Source organism: Oryza brachyantha, chromosome 2 (genome assembly GCF_000231095.2).
Source record: "Oryza brachyantha chromosome 2, ObraRS2, whole genome shotgun sequence".
NCBI lineage: Eukaryota > Viridiplantae > Streptophyta > Magnoliopsida > Poales > Poaceae > Oryza > Oryza brachyantha.
The window spans coordinates 25,412,078-25,433,762 of record NC_023164.2 but is presented as its reverse complement, the minus strand read 5'-3'; the positions used below and the strand labels follow the sequence as shown (position 1 = coordinate 25,433,762).

Here is a 21,685-nt window from a genome sequence, read left to right as displayed (position 1 = left end):
GTGTCATTTTGAATTTCTGATACCCTAAGGGGCATCTTGTAAATTTATATTCAATCTGTTATTTCAAGGATTTAAATATTGTATCAAAATGTAAACATTTCGAGCACTATTCATATTACTACTTGTTACATCGATCACTTCTTATTTAATATTCTTCACATTTTAACCCCACCTACACTCCTACCTCCATCAATTCCTCGTTTATTAAGGGGCACCATTGTTTTTTCATTTCAACTTTAATCTATGCTAAATAACCTAGAAATACTTTTATTTTGGGATCAAGGTAGTAGTATGTTTGTACTTTGTAGGAGCCTTTACCAAAGAAAGAAAAGTGTGCGTCGATGCAAAAATGTACACGATATTGCTATAAAATATACGTGTTACCTCTGATGTCACTGTTGCACAAAAATAAATTTCCTAATATTGCAGAATACTTCACATTTTGTATGATTAAACTTACCCCTCCAGGGTATGAACTATGAAGTACTAACCTGTCAAGAGGGCCGAGGAAAGAGAACCTCCTCGAGCAAAACAATTCCCCCTGCAGGTTCAGGCACTCCATTAGTTGGGCGAGGAAAAATGGCATAACAGTATAACATGTATCATGAAATACAAGGTAGTAATAAGGATGGTTTGCAGATGAATTATAATGCATTCAGTACTGACAAATGAAAAAGGTAGATTCCATAAAAGCAATTATACATCCCAAGTACATCAATATCAGGGAAAAGAGGGGGCAAGTAAGCTCCCCAATGCCAATGGAACAAAGAAATAGGAGCTACTGCATGTAGCTACTTTACATATTAGGGTGCAAGCTGCAAGGCATACTTACAGAAAGGGGAAGATTGCACACTCCAATCTGCTTCAACAAACTAATGGTACAGTAATATGGCAAGTAGCTGACTCCCTGCACAAAAAACTGCCATAGCCTCCAAGATGTTGCTCTCAGGAAAAAAATTCCCCCAAATAATGCTATTTACATTGTATTCCTGCACCTCTCCATCTACTGTATGTGTTAAATTAACACAGGTTAAACAGTTGTCCATCCGATTGATTTCCCAGTGCCCTTCAGCACTCATGACATTGGTCCATTTTGCAATGTAAGATCAGCAACAGATGAAAGCTCCTCCTCCAAAGTGTTAAGAAGATCAAGGTACTCTCTGAACACATCATGTGACTGCAAGTTGTTTTTAAGGAAGTCAAGAGATATTGACAGAATGTTCATAACCCATACAAAACAAGCATTTTTTAGGATTGCTAACCTGTAAAGTGATGCTATATGCTTTCCACAGTCTCAAATCATGTCGAAATAGGTCCACCAAAACCTAAGGAAACAAGAAAGTATGTGCACAGCAAGGATGAGTATGTTTCTTAGAAAACATTCAATGATCAATCCATAGTAAAAACCCAAAAAGAAAAAATGCATTGCCAGAGGCAGAAGCCTGCCACAAATTCGTCAAAGAACAATATTACTAAAATTGTGTGCACAACTGTTAAACATGTGAAAGATACGTATAGGCAGTACCTCAGCACGTCTCAATAAAGTTGCTAGCACAACAATCCATTCCTTAAACTTGACAGAACACATGTGAGCAAGAAGGAACTCAGCATCAAGCCGACTTTGAAGAGTGTCCATTTGAAGCTGTCATCGGAAAATCAATATATAAATCAGAACAGAGATTCAAGGCAGATAATTGTCTCAGTAAGATTGTTCTGGTTTATTGGTTGCTCTGGTTTAAGTGATTGACTCACGTGCGCATCTTCTATATATTAAACAAACGTTCATAATTACTAAACCTCCTCAGATTTATAATCTTATAGTATAACATTATCAAGCTTTTTAAAGTAAAAACTTGCAGGAGAAAGCCACATAGAACTCAAGAAAAATAATCAAAGACAAACAAACTCTTATCTAATGTGTGATATTGGTTAATACCTGATTACATGCTGTCCTGCTTTATTTTAAGTTGAAGAATTTCATCTTTCAGGATTGCAAAACATTAAAAAACTTTAAATATAGAATTAAATATATATGTTGCCCCAGATGTTTTTATGAAGAGATAATTATAGAGAAAAGCTAGGCATGATTCCTATAGTGATAAGCAAGACAAAAAAAAATGCTAATAAATGGAACCAGTGTTTTCCTAAACGGTTTTAGACAGCCGTCTAAACGCGTTTAAACGGTAAACGCAAGCCTACCGTCTTGTTTCGCCCCTAATCAGTCGATTAAACAGTTGACCGGTCTAAACGGTCCAAAACGGAGAAAAACGACCAAAACAGGACGGGTCCTAAACTGTATTAAACGCCGTTTGGGCCATTTAAGTTTTTGGGCGCAGTGGACGGGAGACAAAAAAGGGTGGGACAATGAGCGGGCGGGGGCAGATTTGGCCAGGGTATTGGCGGGCCGTATATAGATTAATTTTTGGGCTTGCTTGCCACCCAGGGTTCCAGCCACACATCCTTTCCGGCCGCCGCCGCACAGCTGCCGCGCCCAGGCAGCCGTCGAGCCTGCCGCCATGCCCGTGTAGCTTCTGCTCGCAGCAGTCGCCATGCCACACAGCTGCCACGCGCATGAGCCGCCGCATGCACGAGCCGCAGGTCTATTCCTGCCGCTGCTGTCCAAACCAGTGTAGCCGCTGCTGCGTCCAGGATCTTCGCAGCTCTGTCCGTGCTGCAAATCTCTGGTCTTTGGAGATAAAAGACATCAAAGGAATTCAACTACTTCAGGAAAGGTCAGTGGAAAAGGCTTTAACTTTGTTGAAAAGTTGCTACAGTACAAAACCGTTTAGGCCGTTTAAACACCGTCTAAACACCCTAAACGCTAAACAAAGCCTCACCGACTGTCTACCGTTTACCGTTTACGTTATCACTGAATGGAACACAGTAAATATTTAGCTATTGTTGTCTTATAGCCTGTTAAACAAAACCTTTTGTCCAATCAGTTCAAGTGCAGATGCGAAATTCTCCAGTCGAGCAGACCCTAGCCTTTCTCGCTGAAGATATTCCTGCATAAAGTTATAAATAAATATAATAACATGTGATTTTGGATCAATAAGACTGGCAATATGATGAACAGTGAAAATCTTACCACAAGATCAAACTGAGTTCCTTTGACAAAAGCAACAAGCTTAGAAAGCTCCTTGCCAGACATCAAATAGCTAGCATGGTTCTCCAGAATATTCATGACAGATGCAATATGTGGGCTGAGCTCTTTCATTGAGTTACTGCACATAGAAAGATTCTCAGATGGCATATTTCCTAACAACAACTTTATTGCTTTTAAGTTAACTACACAATGTACCTTTTTAAATCGGAAGATTGTCTCTTGAATGGTGAACGGATTAGAAAGTAGCTCAGAAACCTTGGAGATTCAGAGTCTGTAGTGGCATTTTCAAAGTCTCTGCCAGATCTTAGCAAGAAGCGAACCTATGTACATGAAGGTATTCCCTTATTCATATGTGGTGCTTCTAATATAGGAAACTAACAAGATATAGCATGAATATCATACCAGCTCCCCAGCAAGCTCGTACAGAGATTCATCAAGTGTAGCCTGGAAAGTAACAATCACTCAAAAGTGAGAGCTGGAATATACACAGCTCAAAACCAGCTCACAGTGAGAAGGTAAAAGAATTACTTGTAGCAGACGGAGTGCACAATACTGACTGACAGCAGGGCCTTCCAACTTCGCAATGACCTGTAATCACAGGGCATTTTCAACAACATTTCTTGCAGACATTAATAGTCCTAATTGTCTCTTGAAGAGAAAATTCCCTACATACCCATGAAAAATTGCTCAATCCCTTCAATGCCCCTGAATTTTATCTCATCCCTTATATACCCCTGAGTTTTCATTTTTGTCCCCTCTATACCCATCTCCGTTAGTTGACCATTAGTTGACCGTTAAATATTTTAAAATGGCTATATTACCCCTCCTATACATATGTGCTACCTACTCAATAAATTTTTATATGAAAAAAATTAACTTATACTAACATACGAGTGATATAATCATTTAATGACTAACTTTAAAAATAATTTTTTTATTTCTTAAAAAATTATGATTAAAACCATACATTAGTTTCACTAGAAAATTAAGAACTAAAACTAAATGTTATTTAGGTTTAAATTTCTGGGATATATACGAAATTCATCAAATTTGATATGAAATTTATTTTAAAATTTTAAATATGTTTTCTAGTTTGTGATAAACTAATTACATCCCTTTGTTTTTTCAAAACAAATCTTTTTTCAATACATACTTATTGAAAAGTAATTTACAAATTTGATGCAGAACTTTTTTACAATAAATTTTTTATTTTAATGAAATAATGTTTCATTTTTAAAAAAAATATTTTTAAAAATTCATAACAAATATTTAGTAATTTATTTCTTATTGGTTTTCACAACTCAAATAATTTACACGTAAAATATTTCTAGCTTTTAGTAATATACCAAGGACAATAAAGTAATTCCTACCGTAACTAACGGTCAAACTAATGGTCAACTAACGGAATGGGTATGTAAGGGATCCAAATAAAAACTCAGAGGTATATAAGAGATCAAGCAAAATTCAGGGGCGTAGAAGGGATTGGGTGAAATTACATGGGTATGTAGGGAATTGGCATCGATGATCATCTGTTGTGCATAACTAGATTTATCAAACTTAATAACTGAAAGGATCCATTGATGAAAGCAATAAATACTGGAGTTCACCATATTTAATGTCTGCTAGAAGGGTTTACTATACCAGAATGTAGCAAGCAGCAGTCCTATACCATCGCCGTTGAAAGCATTCCTCAAACATCCTAGAGCATGAGAGATCAGTTTTATTGAGTGAATAATTGTATTGTATTCGAAATCTTGATCAAATTGAAACACCGTTGGTGGGTAAGCATTTTGTCTTCATTATATTTCATTTTGATTATGATCACTTCCATGATACTAAACAATGTTCGCGCCATGATATAAAGAAGATTGTGCAAGGTACTTTGGAGATGTTTACAGGCCTAAATGAAGAATCAAATGCCACTAGTCACCACTCAAACATAAGAAATCGCCCAGTTGACTAAAAGTTGTCGCTAGCGACCATGTAATTAGGAACATTTTTCCATTAGAGTGGTCCATAATAGCTTCGATAGTGCTTTGGCCACCAAGTTAACAGAATCAGCTAATCAGTTTGATCATTATAGACATACAAAACAGTCTAATTTAATTTCTAGGAGCCAGAGTTATAGGACTAAAACAGAGGAAGAGACACTACATGCTATGAGAGCACAGATCTCTTAAGCAAGACAGCAGCAGACTTACTCTGTGGATCGCCCAGCTGCATGGAAAAGATCTGCCCAGTGCCGACCATCAGTTTTCCTAGCAACACTGACCACAACATCCATGTATTCTGGAAAGTTTCGAAGTAGGTCACATGTCTTGTCTAGAAGAGACTTCTTTGCGGGTTCGTTTTTCTGTGAAAGCTGGTTTTTTGAAGCACTTTGGCTGCAATTGGCAAAAAAGCCACCAGGAAAAAGGATGCACAATAATGCTTCAGTAATAACACAATAGAATAAAGCTAGCAACTTGGTAGACAAATAATGCAAGAATGCTACCATTACTAAGTTAGAACCAATATACCTTGATATCTCTGCATCAAATACTGTAAACAGGAGCCATTCTAAACAGCGAGAGAAGTGAGGTTTTTCTGCAGACAAGTTTGCCAAACGCAGAGCTTCTTCATGTTTGTCTCTCTGGTTAAAAAAAAAATGAATGAAAGGTGAATAGGGAAGTGATTATTGCCATATAAACTTGGCTAACCATGCATAGTTTTAGAAAATGGTCCGTGATACATAAAAATGGTGTGAGAAATGTTGCAGACCACTTCGGGTGCTCAGCTCACATCAGTCTTGATAGGAAAATAGAACAGTTTCTATTTAATCATGAAAGTAAATAAGTCGTGTTTTTTGCCTCATTGTGTACCATCATTTAATCCTTAGGTGAGAACTCAATTTCAGATGTATTACTGGAGTCAAATAGCCTCATCAGTTTGCTTTTAAAGCATAAGCGAAACGGCTTGCTAACGTTTAAAAAATAATTTGTGGGTAAAACTTTTATACATGTGTTCTTAACGATCTAAAAGAGAAGGCTGAAAAATAAACTAGAATGAAAAAAAACAAAATCATCTCCAAATTTAAGTTCTAAAATTCAAATTTCGGCTTATAAGCATAAGCATAAGCGAAAAGATAGGGTCAAATGAAGATTTCATGATTTACAGTCTTCTTATACTAATGTTATAGTTCCTGAATATATATATATATATATATATATATATATATATACACGGTGGTGGATGAATCTGCCGCAGTTTTCTGAAAAAAAAAACTCCTTATATCTAATTCAGAAAAGACTACCCCACGCCAAACATCTCTTTGTCCTATAGTACCCAAAAGTACAAACTGTACTACTCACCCACCACCTTTGCATGAACCTAGCACAGTTATAAAATATATATGTTGGTAATAAAAACATTAATGCAATGTTTTCGTTTTTATTTGTTGAGTACTTGAGTTGTGTAAATATTTGAAAAGATGGGAGACCTGTTAAACTAACCCATGACATTTCTCATCAGAAGATTATGTGAAATAACTAGGTATTTTTCTCCATAAATGTATCTAACCATTTGTTATCAGCAAAAATGCATGGCAATATCACAATTAGCAATGTAGGATTGCTAATTGTGTTTTGCAGATGGCCAAACTGCTATCGTGAGAGCAAACAACAGTTTGGAGATGAGTCAAACAAATACACCTATGGTTCTATAATATATGTCGTTTCGCACCGTTCTATAATATATCGTTTTGCACAAGACAGGTATCATATTTTTTTTGATAGAAAATTAGGACACAATAGGTCATGAATGGATTCATTGACATCCTATCCAGTTGCAACACACAGGCACACTGCTAGTAAAAAAGAAATGTGTTTTGTTTTCACTTACCTGAAGGAGATGCCGCAACAAACAATGCAATATTGTTTGGGCTTGAGGTGAAGGTTCAAAGCATGGAAACTCTGCGGTCGAGAAGGAGATTCTCTGAGAAATACCAACAACTACACCAACATTTGGAAGAAGACCAAGAGGATACACCTCACGGTCAAACTCAAGCTCTGGATCCAGCTACAGAATCAAACAACATGTTTCCCATTAACTTTGAATACCCATTGACAGTTCAACGCAACAGAGAAAACAGCAAATGAAATTATATGCTTTCAATATTTTGTTACAAAAGGTAGATAACTCAAAAAGGATATTAATACTATCACAACATACAAAAACTGCACCTGCAAGAAATCTTCTTGTTTAAAAGGATTTTCTCCCTGTGATGGGTACCACACCTGCAACAAACAAGATCTGTATAAAAGGATCGCAAAATTTGAAAGAAGTGATGTATTAAGAGAGACGAGCAAAATTCATTGAAAAATGTAAAGAAAATAAAATAATAAAACTAACCTGCATCCCCTTATGGCCATAGTCAAGCCATGAAACCTCTTTGATAAGATTACCCTTCTCTTCATATTGGGAACAAGTGACCCAAAATAGTTCAACTGAATTTGTGAGTGCTTGTTCATGTCCATCATCCATGTCCAATACAGATAGTTCCCCATTCATCCGCAAAATTAGGCATCTGATATATATATAACAAAACAAGTAAAAATTAAGGAGAATAGAATTCATCAACTTTAAAAAAAGTACCTTGAAGGTTGTTGGGACAAGTCAGAAGACCCATTAGTATCATGTTTCAGCTTTCCATCATCAGTTGGTTCAGGAATGAAACGCATTGAAACAGGTGGACTCTTTGGACTCATGATTGAAAGTTCTCGGACTGTTGAAAGCTGCAGATTGATAGATTCAAACAAAACAGTATAGTCAAATAAAGTGGATAACACATGCTGCACAGTGGTTGCGATATTTTTGCCTCACCTGTAAAACTGGACTACTAGCAGGTGACAATTCGCCTGATATCGCCACATGGAAGATATGCACATCAAACGGACTGTAGGTAACAAGTATGTGGTCCTGGAGGACATCCATGACAATTGGTCGACCAAGAAGTGGTTTCCGGTAAAGTAATGAGCTATAATCAAGGTGATATCTTGGGAAAAAGAGAAGCTCATACCTAAGATAAATGCAGCGAACATGTTATATAACTAAATAGATAGCAACTAATGACTACATATGTAAATAGGAATAAAAGATTAAGGTGCCTCTTTTGATATATTAGCACACTATGCATTTCAGCCGGTATTCTGTGAGTTCAAAACACCCATGGGATTCAAGGGATGAAGAGTAAGAATTGTCATGTGTCTGACAAGAAAATCTCAGCCTGAAGACAATAAACAAATAGCAACAAAGGAGGCAAGGAAGTGTGACTAACGTGTTTGATGATTCCATGTAGTTGCATACAATAACTATTTTGCCAAGCCACAACAAGCCTTTGCATTGAATCTTTTGTTCTTGAGTAACATCCCCAAAAACACGCCACCTTTTATTGCGCAAATCATACAGCACCAGCCCATGAGAGCCTGCAACTGCCAAGTACATACCATCATGGCTGGCAACAACATGCAGAACTGGCCAGTTCTGTGAAATATAGGATGCCTGCTTCCAAATATATATACATATATTATGACAAGTCTTGAATTAAGATCCATTGAGACATGCTTGCCTCTGAAATAAGTTAGATGAAATCAAAAACTTAACTGGAACATTAAGATGCAACATCTTAAGTTCATCAGTATCATCTGGTTGCACCAACAGGATTCGATCTTCACCATAAAGAATCTGGCGAGTATATGTTGTGCCTGAAAGTCCTCTGTTTAGGCAACATTTGGCAAATGAGAATGCAAGAACCCTTTCTGACAAGCTTTCTTCAACTGCAAATAGTTTGTATCCATAATCATCCCACTGAATGTGTGATGTCCCTCCCATTAGAGGCTCAAATTTTAAAGCACTAGGTTTAACCATTGGAGATGATGCAGAATTTGATCCAGTTTGACGAATTGTGCACATCAAACGACATCCAGATACAGACCACACAGTAAGTCCTCTAAATTTCCATCCAACTGCAAAAGCACAATTGTCAGGCGTCCAAGATATACAAGTAACAGGACCAGTATCTTCCACTGAATACCTACAATTTTTTTCCCAAAAAAAAGGACAGTTATATATCAGCTTTAACAGAATAGCTGAAAAGCATTGATCGGTTAAAACACAAAATCGCACATAGTAATGAACTAGGGACTAAATATTAAACCACTGTTCTGTCTGCATAAATGAAGTGATCAAGCCTAATTGCAAACAGGAGAAAACAATATCCACATTAAGTGTTTAATATAGACCACCAGGCAATCCAAATTTGCATTGAAAAGATGTAATTACTTCTAAATAACCACGAATTTGCAACAATCCACCAGAAATTAGACAGTGACAACTATCCACAGAACCACTATGAAATAGTGATGTGAGACTCACCCCCAATCATACAAAGAAATTGTGCGTATATGCCTTGCATTTTCAGCCAGGTCATATAATTCAACAACACCTCTACTACACCCAACAGCAAGAATCTGCTGATCAGAAGCCACAGAAGTGCACATCGCGTCATCAGTGTTCAACCATCTCTCTACTCTGATGCTGCTGGTTTGTTTTAATCCCTTCTTACCAATGGTACAAAGTCCAATATGACAGCCTGAGTACAAAGCAACCAGCAACCTTAGCTTCACTGACAACTCAACGTGGATGATGGCAGAATTCCCTGTGCAGCAGGGTGCAGGACTTGTATTAGAATTTTCTCGCAAACTAGACGGATCAAACACCAAAGCATCTCTGACAGTGGGAGTTCTGTTGGATGAACATGCGGAGCAGCCAAGCTTGAAGCTGTCCGAGAACTGTTAACATCGATACATTGAACACACTTAAGCATAGCAAGAACAAATCAATAACTTAATAGAAACAAAATCAGAATGCATTTCCATGTACCTCAGCATTCCAGGATATAACCTGCAAGTGCCCATTGGACAGTCCAAGAAGCATACTCTTGCTGTCGCATACGAAATTGCTCCTGCAGCAGCATATCACACTAGCAGGTTAGCTCCACTGCAGGAATTGTGCACCTTGTTTTTCGGATAATGAGCAGCGAATACCATACGTTATAGAAACGCCATTGGCGAGAGGAACCTTCTCGACGATTATTAGCGATATAGAGGCGAGGCAAAGCCCCGGTTGTGGTTTGCCTCCGATGATCAGCGACTTCCCCGAGAACTGCAGCTTGTATACGTGCAGGTAGAAGGAAGAGGTCTGCCATAGAACCCACTCGGTGAGTTTTCTGTGCGTAGCGAGCCGAGCGAGCGAGAGGAGGGAGGAGGCAGAGGAGAGCAGTGGGCTGACCAGGACGGCGACGGTCTTCGCGTCGGGGCTCCACACGGCGTGCGCGTTCTCGCCGTGGGCGGCGAGGGACTCGGGGGAGCGGTCGAGGCGGGCGAGGCGGGCCCTGTGGTGCGCCGCGGACCAGAGGTGGAGGGAGGCAGGGCAGACGGCGAGGAGGAAGCGGCCGAGGACGCGGAGGAGGACCACGCGGTCGGAGTCCCCCGGATCGAGCGGGATCGACTGCGGCCAGCCATACGCCATATACATCTCTTCGGCGGCGGCGGCGAGGTCCTCGGCGCCGTGCGCACCTCGCCGGTGGAGGTTGGGCGGCGAGATGCGCGAGGGGGGAAGAGATCTGGGAACGAGAAGGTGGGTGCGCGATGCGAGATGCAGCGGTTTTTCTTTTTCTTTTTTTCTTTTTTCCCCCTTTTTTTTAAGAAATTCTTTATCGATGATCTGATCAGAACCGTCGATCCCACTGGGGAGTGGGGAGGCAGATGAACAATAATGATTTACTCCGGCAGAATTCGGAAACGCTAAGAAACAATCGACAGTAAATCGGGGTAGAAAACTTTCATTTTCGGTTGACGGATATGCTTTACGATTTTTGCCAGCATCGGCAAAGGATTTATCTTTTGGCAGTTGATCATGCTTCTATATACAAATTTGAATGTCAATCCTAAATATAGAGTTAATTATCAATCTTAAAAGTTTTTGAACAAATTTCTATTAAAATATTAAAATTATAGAATTTGCATATATTATATGAGCTGTGTTTTTTTACTATTAAGTTTTTACACGCGCACTTAACATACTAATAAGCGCAGTGTATTTTTTCTAAAAAATAAATATAGATGTTGATTATCTCTTTTTCTAAAGTATATTTTTAACATGTTAGCGGTTAATTTTATTATTTATACTATAAAATAACTATCATAATTTTTTATCTTCATCTTTCATCTAACAAAGGAACACAGACATAAAGCTAATACAATTTGGCGGTTTTGGCACAAACATGGATGAAAAGTTTCAGACAAGGCATGAAGATACAACCATTACACGTTATAAATTTACATTGAGTTCATTAGTTTAACGTATTCTGTATTGGATCCCGTGCCATGGTAAGGCCCACTAGTCACTCAGCGGTTTGTCTAGCATTTATTTTCTTCCTGTGCCTAAAAGTATACGCATATCACTGTTTTTCACAAGCTTTGAAAACAATTCCACCGAGTTTGTATCAAAAATTGAGTTTACATTAAATACCACACCATTAAATTAATTCACCTCGCAAATTTGTTACAAACAGAAAACCGCATCTGAAATTGAACAAACCCACAGAGCACCTCGAAGGCTCGAACCCATAACATCGTTTCCTTGTGTTACATTGTTACATGCCAACCTAGCTGAGTGCCTTTGCCTAAAAACCTAGCTTTGAGCATCCCCTAGCTGCACATCTATTCCATCCCCTACCCTATACCCTAAAAATAGAGAATGAATGATAAAAATTAAGCTATAGCAAAAACATTCATCTCATTATCTATTTATGAGGATGCTATCCATATTAACTATTAAGAGAAAAACTTTATATTTAAATATTATCTACATCCTTCAAAGAGATATAGATAATATAATATATGAATAATCTGCTGAAGTATAGAGAGATATGAAGAATAAAAATATTTTAGATGATCATCTAAATGAAGATATGGATGACTAAACTTAAATGATCTACTAGGATACTCTTAGTGCCTTACATTGGCAGGGTTAGCAACACATCCTCCTCGCATCATAAGCAGTGTAACGAGTGTGCATTTTTAACAGAGTGGTAGTACAAGCAACACAGAATTTGCAGTGTCAGCAAGTGACGAAATCTTGAGGCATAATTAAGGTGCTTCTCGTCCAAAGATGGCATTGGTGCGGTTGTATCATCGATAAAAATTCTTTGTCGGCGGATGGACGACCTGCGACAGCTTCAGAAGTCAGAGAAAGATTTGCATTTGCAAGTCGTAGAGAACAGGTCACGGTTTAGTTTCAGGATGTCAGAACATGATGGCCCTGGCTCCTGCCAAATGTAACGGCGTCGCTCATACTGCACGGCGAGGATTTCCATTTTTGTTTCCAGCACAAAGATGATGCGATTCCCTCTTTTTTTATTATTATTTTTTTCTCTTTACCAGCAAAAGGTGCCACTTACGGTAAGTTCACTCCATATCAGAAGCTTCATCCTCGTCCTCGTCCTCATCTTCATCAAGGATGTAAACCAAAGCATGCCGCCGAGAAGAAAACACACAGGCCACTCCTCTCGAGGCTGAAAACAACAGTTCAGGAAAGGTGAACTCCGGCATCACGAATGTCAAGTGAATAGCAACTTAAAGCTCTTGTATCGGAAGTAGACAGACAAACGCACCACTGACTGCCAGCGGAGTGGACACAGCATGAGGTATGCTACGAACTTTCCCATAATCTGTGTCCAATTGGAGCTCCAGTGCCTACATTCATCGAGTCAAGAAAATGAAGATATTACCTTCTGACGGTAAAAGTAAGGTCAACTTCAACCAGGTATGCGTCACTTAATCACTAGGATTGATGAGACAAATATTACCTTGGTCATGTAATGATAATTAGTGTTTGGGATAACATAATGGTGAATAGGAGACAGACAGTATGTTATTCGACCCTATATTTTCATTTCTGCTTATGCTTATAAACCAATATTTGAATTTTCAACCTTAAAGTTACAGATGATTTTGAGGTTTTCTCACCGAAGTTTATTTTTCAACATTGGTTTTTAGATCGTTAAGAATACGTATATAGAAATTTTATTTATAAATTATTTTTCATTTACAAATATTCCATTTGGTTTTTCTCATGAAAAACCCAAACAATCACCCTGTATATATACCATGCTAATTATTAGCGTAAGAGTTGGCTGCTACAAAATGAAGTGGATGCCAAAATAGTAAAATAATAAAGTAACATTTGCAGTGATCTTACCGACAGCTCTTGTACACTGTAAATATTTGATGGGAACATCCTTGAGAGAGGCACAAAAGAGAAGTTCTCTGTCCGCAACATTACAACATAAGATCTTCCAGGACTATCAGAACAGGGCCTTTCGCTGAGTAGGACAACAATCTGGTTATCCTGTTTTAATATAGCCATCTCTTTAAGTACACGACAACAAATAATGTATAAAAGGTAATTACCACTAAGATGTAGCAGGTAACACTACCTTATAAAGAGATACATCAATGCACTCATATTCATCAGGTATACGCAACAGACAACCTGAAAGAGATGGTCTGCTGGAAGAAGAGTTAGAGAAGTTCTTTATCACTCCAATGCAATTCTTCAAGTTCAAGGATCCCTCAGGTATCTTGAAGCATATATAGTCAGTCAAGCTATATGAAGACCCACTATTCTGAGAATCTTCATCCTGCTGTTTTAAATAATCGTTTAAGATTACCATAAAAGTTTGATGTAAACAATATAGACAGGTTGCAGACAAATACAAAATAAGAAAATAAATATCACTTTTTTATTATATTATATTGAAAGTCAACTAAGAGCTATGCTATTTGCAAAAAGATGAAATGGGCACCCAAGCAACTCCTAGGACTATGGATGGAGAGATTAAACATCCTCCTCCACGCCAGCCTAATGCTATAGGTATGTTCCCACACGTTCTCACTTTATCATGTTGTTATGCAACAGGTAGAAATCACCAAATAAAACATGAACCTTATAGAACGACGCTGATGACAGAATATAGGATGACGACAAATCAACTGATGACGCAACAGGATAAAGAGGAAGCAGCTCTTGGCAATGTATTTGTGAAGAAATGGTGGTGAATGGCATTAAGAAAGCTTCCTCCAGGCTGAAATAGATATAAAAAAATTATTATGTTTAAGCAATGAACCATGGATTTAAAAAAGAATGCAGGGATTTAACTGTTGAATGCCGATTTAACTGTTTTCACATAACAAATTATGTAGTAAAAAATAACTCTAAGATAATAAAAAAATAAAGTAGTAAACTGAAACCTTTCATCCAGCTCATTAAATTGCTTCATTAAAGTCTTGTCCAAAAACTGGGTATCTGTAAATCCCCCCAAAACTACTAGCTGCTCAAGATGTCTTACAGTGTCCCTGAGAAAGAATGAAAACACAATTAAGAAATGCAGAGAAACTAAAACAGTGATGAATAAACACAGCACAAAATTTTGACTATTTACACTGCTCTGGGTTCTGGACACACAAAGAGCGTGCACATCAAGATATTCACTGACTGGATTTCAGGTGAAGAGATACTATAGTTTTCTTTTTGAAAGCAATACAGTACCCAACACCAAGAAATGGGGTATTCACAGGAAATTATACATTTTGGAAGTTCTATTCATGTTCAGAGGCACTCCCAGACATAACCATGCACTTGCTTAACAATGAAACATACTAAATGGTAACTTGCCAACAAGGATTGGTGAATAGTGGTTGGCAGACAGGTAACATAGATATACAGAACAGAATACCAAATTGTACATAGCAAACAACAACGAACAATTGGCACGTTACATTGTTACTTACAAATCACACTCAAAACTTTGATTTGCATCAAGCAACTGTTTGATTGGATCCTTATCAAGCAGAAACTTCAGAAAAAGCACCACGAGTTCACTACCGGAAAAAAAAACACCCTGGTAAGTAATGAAAAAGTGTCGATTTATAACTTGAGCATGAAGGGAATAAAAGAAGGGGAAAAGAAAAACCTGTTTGCAGCTGGAACTTGATCGGTTGGTTCACTTAATAAAATCTTAACACACTTTAAAACCCAACTGAAGAAATTTTGGAACTGAAAAGTATATGCATAAATGGAAGTTACTACAGAATAAATCCTTAAAGTCATAGCACAAACAATAACCATAATGTCATATAGGAAAGAATAGAACATGGAAACAACTAATACCGAATAGTTTTGCCCCCAGCAAAAGCATATCCAATGCAGACTTGATCAACATGGATTACCTTGATTTGTTTAATCTTAATCTTCAGTCTAATTATGTATATAACTCAGAAGACACCACATGCACAGACATGTCATATTCTGATACTATATCAAACCAACATAATCTAGAGAAAATACAATGGCATTAAATTCAGAAAATTTTGAAAATGTAATTGGTTGTTTTGACAAATTCAGAAAAATTTGAAATTGTATTTGATTGTTTAATAATCAGTGAGCAAAATTAGCAGCCAATTGTTGGAATGTTAGTCCAGTCTACGCTGCATACTACTCACATTTTTTTCTGAATAAGATTAATCCTTTTGAGAACTCAGAGCACACAAAAGGTTCTGTGCACTTGACCAAGGAGGGGAATCTTGCGCAAAATGCCTAAATTCAAACAGAGGTTGAGAATTGAAATGCAGAGAGGATGGTACCAGATAAAGAACAGTAGCCGCAACCCTTGAAAAACGCTCAACTTGAACAACTAGCATCCCTATCTTCTCAGTCACACCATCAATAAGCTTTTCGTCTAAACCAATATTCTGAAATCTTGAACGCCATCTTGCAAGGCCTCTTAACTCCGCAAGCCTGAATGAAATAATTTCAACTGCAGGCTGTAAATAAACAAGTCATTCAGCGTTCACAACAGACTAGCTGCATGCTCGGATATAAAATAACTGATACCATAAATTGCAGAAAAAAATACTTAAAATATGACAGTACCATTTGTAGCATAAAAAGTATGAAACTGCCTAGTGCCTAAAAACTCTAGAGTACCCATTACCCAAAGAGGCACGAAAACAAGGTAGCAAATGTGACATCAGCTGGTCTTAGCTAACCTGAAGATGCTCACTGACAACAACTCGAAGTTCTCGTCCAGCACTGTCAACAGCCTTAGCTATCCTCTTGAGAGCCTATCCACATCATAATCATAATCATAGTCATAATCATAGTAGTAACAGTAGCAGTAGCGGTAACAGTAATAGAAGAAGAAGAGGGTTCGGAAGAAGTTCTAATAGAAGCAAGAAATACCGCTTCACCAAGTGAGCTGACTAAAAATTGGTGAAGTGCTGGACTCGTCCGTGTACCAAACAAAAGGCTCATAAACTCATCCTCAGAGCTAGATTCCATCCCTGTATTCATCAACAGAGACATAATAAAGAGGACAAATTTCTTTATGTGATGGTTATGACTTGAAAATCAAACATACCATGGGCAGCTATCAGAGAAGGCAAGGCACTGAATTTTTCATTGAATAAGTTCATGGCACTTGACCATTGTTTGGCCATCATAGATATGGAAGCACGAACAACTTCAACCAGATCTTGGATACTTGATGCTTGTTGGGAGATCTGATGTAGCTCATTTTTCCTTCACAGCATTTGTTGATTATACACAGAGAATGAAAAAACTTAGTAGGTAAAGCACATAAAGTACAACTAACATCCTTGCAAACCTAGTTAAGAATGTACGAAACACTGGTGCTATGTTTTTGAGGAATCAAACCAGACAGATATTTGCACCTAGCTAGAAAACAGAGTGATAGTTCTATGACTTGGTGGGCTTATCATAATTAGTACTTCAGGTGTCAATGAGTGTGTTACTATAGCCATTCATGTGGAAATCTCGATACATATTTTGAGTTACCATGCAACAAGACAATGGTTTCTGAAGAACAACAGAAAGTGGTGGCAATCAAGCTAACATGCCATTACCTGTTGAAAAAGATAGAAGTGTCCAAATGCAGACAATGTAACCCAACAGAAATGTGATTACTAAGAGAAAGGTTGTCAATATCAACCAACTTTCCAGGGCACAGGAGAACCAACTGGTGGAGGTTTCCTGATAAACAGACCTGATGTAAGAACAGTGGGTGTCAGAATTCCGTAATTAACATGTGCCTACAGACGAAGAATTAATTACCTTGCTTATGGAAGCATCCTGAAGCTGGTAACAAGTTTTGTTTCCAGAGGATTGGACATGGATAGGAACATCATTAATGTTCTGAAATGCCAGAGACATGAAATTAGTTATCCATGAGACAGTGAAGTGATAAAAGAAATAAGGTAAACAGTTGATCAAATTCCACAGACTCAATCCACAAGACAGTGAACTGAAATGCCAGGGACATAAAATTAATTATCCACGAAGAATTACGCATCAGTTGATCAAATTCCAGAGACTCAGTCCTTAAAACTACATGGAAAAAGGGAAATGAAAGAAAAGGTGAAACTTCACACTCCACCCCTGTGCGCATGTTAAAGAAAAAGGAAAAACAAGCATGCATTATTATACACCCAGTAGAGAAATTGGACACTCCCAGCACTTTTGTACAGTGAGTTTAAGTTTGGTAAAACATCCATACTTCAAATATGAAAAATTGCCGGTACCCAGGAAAGCTGGCCTCCCCTGTTCGAGAAAACAGCATGACAAAACATTCCAATGACAGAAACACATTCTAGCCCTTTTCGCAAAGAAATCTCACAAATGGACCCCTCTAAAAACATTATCAAAAAATGAACCCGTTTCACAGATCCAAGTTACATGGCGCGGAGGTATAACAGCTCAGCGCCATGATGCGTGGCGCCGAGGTGGGTTGATTGGTCTACCCCCCACGCCTACCTCACCTCGGCGCATACTAGATCCTAGTCAACCTCACCTCGGCGCCGAGATGTTGTACTTCCGTGCCATGTAACTTGGCACCGTGAAATAGGTTCATAATTGGATAATGTTTCTAAAGGAGCCCATTTGTAAGATTTATTTGCAAAAAGGACTAGAATGTGGAAAATAGCCTTCCCAATGATATCAAAAAAGAAAACGTTGCCAGAGTGTCTTTCAGTCATTTTTCGAAACGGACATCTTTCTAACAACTCTACAGCTAAGAAAATCATCTTATAGGTTGGAAGTGAACAATTTTTCCATAATATCATTTTTTTCCATAATTTTCAGTGATACTAACTAAACGATAGCCTTCAGATCAAAATGAAGTGTGCCTGATTACATTCTATTGAGTTCAAAGTAAAGGAGCACTCAGCTATTGTATCTACTTACTATCTTTCCAACTGGGAATATTCCAAAGATACTGAAGCAAATGCAACCACCTTTATCACCACTGCACAGAATATTAAAACGATGACAAGAAGCACTTGAAAATTCCTGAATGGATTCTTCATTCTCATCTGCAAGACCAGTGTCTCCAGAATTCAGTCCACCTATCCTAGGAATCACAGGAGCAGGAGGAAAGAAGCGTGTAGTGCGGTCTTCATAGGATAACAGGCCATCCTTGTCAGTCTGCAGTAATTAGCAAAAATCTGTAGTGGTGAACTTTTTACAGTGAAACCCTAGAGTATTGTAAAATTGAATGAATTCATCATTTTTATATTTTAAGCATTGCTGAAAAATGCTTTAAATTGATTGATGTACTGTATAACTATAATACGACAATATATATTTTTGTTCATGCATCATTACATAATATATAGAGAATTAGTTGGTGTTTCTAAAAGATGGGAAAGGCAGTGTTATACCCTTGATAGTGGCTCATCTTCTGCCCAGTTCAAACATACAATGGCAACATCGTGGGATTTTATTCTTCTTAGCATTTTCCCATTCTGCAATCAGCACCCCCTTCACTTAAACATGCACAATGAAGTAAAGTAAAACAAAAGTAGCAGGTGGATAAAGAATCGCAACATAACATTGGTTCTACAAACAGAATGTGTGATAATGAACATTCAATATCCCCGCCAAAGGATAATGAACATTCAATACAAAGGAATTGATATAGGTTGAATGTATTAGGAAAATGGTTCTCAACAAGAAAGAAAAAATTGGAAATGTGCCCTGTGTCTAGTTTGAGTGTCATTTATCAATCTCTACTCATAGTTCTTGAAACCGTTTCTCACAATGGTCCCTCCACAGTTCCACTAATCCACAAACAAGAGATTAAAAGGAAATATGCAGGGGTCAATTTGTATGATATATGAGTAAATGCCCAAATCTAACACACAAAACAAAAACGGATCAACAAGATTTGAACATCCATTTCATCAATATACACACCTCAACATCATGCAAAAGAACCAAACCATCTTCTGTACCCAACGCCACTATTTTACCATCAGGGCTCCAACAAATAGATGTGATGCACTTCCCTGAAAAATAAGCAAGATTTTAGTGTAGCGCCAACATGGTTGCATTAAAAATATATGCATGATGGGTGCATTACGAATGTTCATAAAATACATGCTTATATCTTTTTTTGTTACATCAGAAGTAATATGTGGAGAAAGTGTTTTGTCGGCAATAAAAAAACGAAAAAAGTAATAAAGAAAAATAGCACCAAGAGGTGGGGCAATAGCAAGTGACGACCTGGGGAGATAGTCCATAGCCTTTGCCAATTGAAACGATGAAGAATGACCTTAGAGTCGTCAGTGACCATTGCAAGCAGATCCTTCTCTGGATTCCACTCCGCCATTTTAATCTGCAAATAGTGATACATGGTAAAAAGGGAATATGGATGACAATAAAACATTGAAGAGAATATGGATTCCACTGATACTAAGTCTGGAAACAGAAATGCACATGGAAAATGAAATTCAGCAGGAACAAATATTTTATATGCAGGATTAGTTTGAATTCACCTATCACTATTGCTTGTGTGTTGATAACACTTTTTTTTAAATCGAGCCAGCAAAGATGATATTATGTTAAGAGAAACAGAACCAGATCAACCTGTTCAATATGACGAGAAACTAAAATGCAAAACCTCAAACTAAACCCATCAGCAAAAACTCCGAATTCCGAGCTAAGATCAGCAAAGACGATGGTGTTTAACTGTTTATTGGCCCACATCAGTATAAATACATAAAGTGGCACCATTTCGACAATGACAGAGATTCCGCACCCAGACCCAGTCATAACACTCTCAATCACACGCACCGATCCCACTAAGAACCGATCTAACCCTGCTAGGAATTTCGACAAACGGTTGGCACGCATGCAAGGGGGCTACTACCCCAGCACGCGGCCCGCGCCCACCACACCGGTGTTCCACCACGAAGCCGGCGAGCTGAAGCGCGCCATCCAGTAGATTCAACACAGATCGGCTCGAGTGGCCAAGCAACAAAACGAACTCAGCATTCGGCAGGCCTGACGAGGGAGCAGAGAAAAACCAGAGGCGATCGGCGAGACCTGGAAGGGGATGGGCTTGTCGAACTGGAGCTGGAACGGCGTGGCCGCCGCGGCCGTCGACGCCTCCTCCATGTGCTCCCCCTCCGCCATGCTCGGCGTCAGCCAGGCGGGTCGGAATTTGGAAGAGAGCTTTGGGATTTTGGGGGTGGGGGGTGGGAACCTTTTTCGAGCGGGCAGGCGGGAACGAACGAGGAGCGGGGGCGCGCAATCTGCGATCGCGATTTGCGAGTCTGCGAGAGGAGAAATCATAGTAGGGCGCGGGCCGAGCGGCCTGCTTGGGTGGTTGGTTTGGATGATTAATGCGACTGTGGGCCGGGCAGAAATCAGATAGGGCCTGGCCTGCTTCGCTGAGGCCTTACCCACTTAAAAAAATAGATTAATTAGATACATGACATTATAAATTTGTCTATTTCGAAATACGTTATTACTATTCGACTAATGGTAAGGATGTAATTATAATTTTAGAACTATTTCAGATATGTCATTAGAAAAAAAATTTGGACCAAATTGTCCTTTACACAGTGTAGTGAATAGCAGAGAGGCAACATGGTCCAATTTTTTAAAATGTACTAAAAAGGTATAGAGTGACGTATTTTGAATAGTTCTAAAATTATAATAGCATCCTTACAGTTAGCCAAATAGTAATGGCATATTTTAAAACTAACAAATCTATAATGGTATGATCTAATTAACCCCTTAAAAATTAGGTTTTTTTAATTTCTTCAACGGAGAGAGTAGGCCTGATCTGAGCTGTCTAGAGGCGCTTCTGTGCCATAAAAACCAAACCTTGCAGGGGATTGATACGTCTAGATTGAAGGGGTCATATATTTTTCTGGTTTTGTTATTTGGATTGCTATATCACGGTATGCCCTACTCATATTTGGTTTGGATTGAAGCCACTGTATTGGTAAATACCATGCTAGGTTTGGCATTAATCTAGAACATTCTTTGCTATAAAATTATATTTTGGCTATATATTGATATCAGACCAAATGTGAGTATATGAAATTTTACCCTACCCATTATTTGGTATTGCCAAAATTACCAACGTTTAGTGCCCAGTAAATTGGTAGGGTA

General features: G+C 38.3%; 2 protein-coding genes across 3 annotated transcripts; both read right to left on the bottom strand.

Annotated features, from left to right (window-relative positions):
• On the bottom strand, positions 1-10,795 carry LOC102701423 (guanine nucleotide exchange factor subunit Rich-like). The gene is made up of 23 exons (XM_015833922.2): positions 10,433-10,795; positions 10,194-10,342; positions 10,025-10,106; positions 9,518-9,933; positions 8,747-9,176; positions 8,421-8,644; positions 7,967-8,162; positions 7,739-7,878; positions 7,496-7,670; positions 7,327-7,380; positions 6,986-7,162; positions 5,626-5,738; positions 5,308-5,490; positions 4,748-4,805; positions 3,635-3,694; positions 3,509-3,550; positions 3,302-3,426; positions 3,089-3,224; positions 2,928-3,005; positions 1,526-1,642; positions 1,263-1,325; positions 833-1,177; positions 1-541 (listed from the first exon to the last, which is right to left on the bottom strand). The coding sequence occupies exons 1-22, from the start codon at positions 10,676-10,678 to the stop codon at positions 1,076-1,078; spliced, it is 3,366 nt and encodes a 1,121-aa protein (XP_015689408.1). The 5' UTR covers positions 10,679-10,795; the 3' UTR covers positions 1-541; positions 833-1,075.
• A 1,265-nt stretch (positions 10,796-12,060) lies between these two features.
• Positions 12,061-20,727, bottom strand: LOC102716293 (anaphase-promoting complex subunit 4). Of its 2 annotated transcripts, none has more exons than XM_015833504.2 (20): positions 20,609-20,727; positions 19,787-19,898; positions 19,478-19,569; positions 18,943-19,026; positions 18,467-18,706; positions 17,339-17,419; positions 17,131-17,270; positions 16,626-16,786; positions 16,448-16,548; positions 16,255-16,329; positions 15,850-16,029; positions 15,180-15,262; positions 14,998-15,087; positions 14,458-14,562; positions 14,153-14,291; positions 13,644-13,850; positions 13,406-13,555; positions 12,819-12,900; positions 12,606-12,719; positions 12,061-12,372 (listed from the first exon to the last, which is right to left on the bottom strand). In XM_015833504.2, the coding sequence occupies exons 1-19, from the start codon at positions 20,696-20,698 to the stop codon at positions 12,613-12,615; spliced, it is 2,319 nt and encodes a 772-aa protein (XP_015688990.1). In that variant the 5' UTR covers positions 20,699-20,727; the 3' UTR covers positions 12,061-12,372; positions 12,606-12,612. The 2 variants fall into 2 exon arrangements, with proteins under 2 accessions (XP_015688990.1, XP_015688991.2); XM_015833505.2 differs by having other exon boundaries at positions 13,644-13,847.
• Between the last annotated feature and the right edge of the window lie 958 nt (positions 20,728-21,685).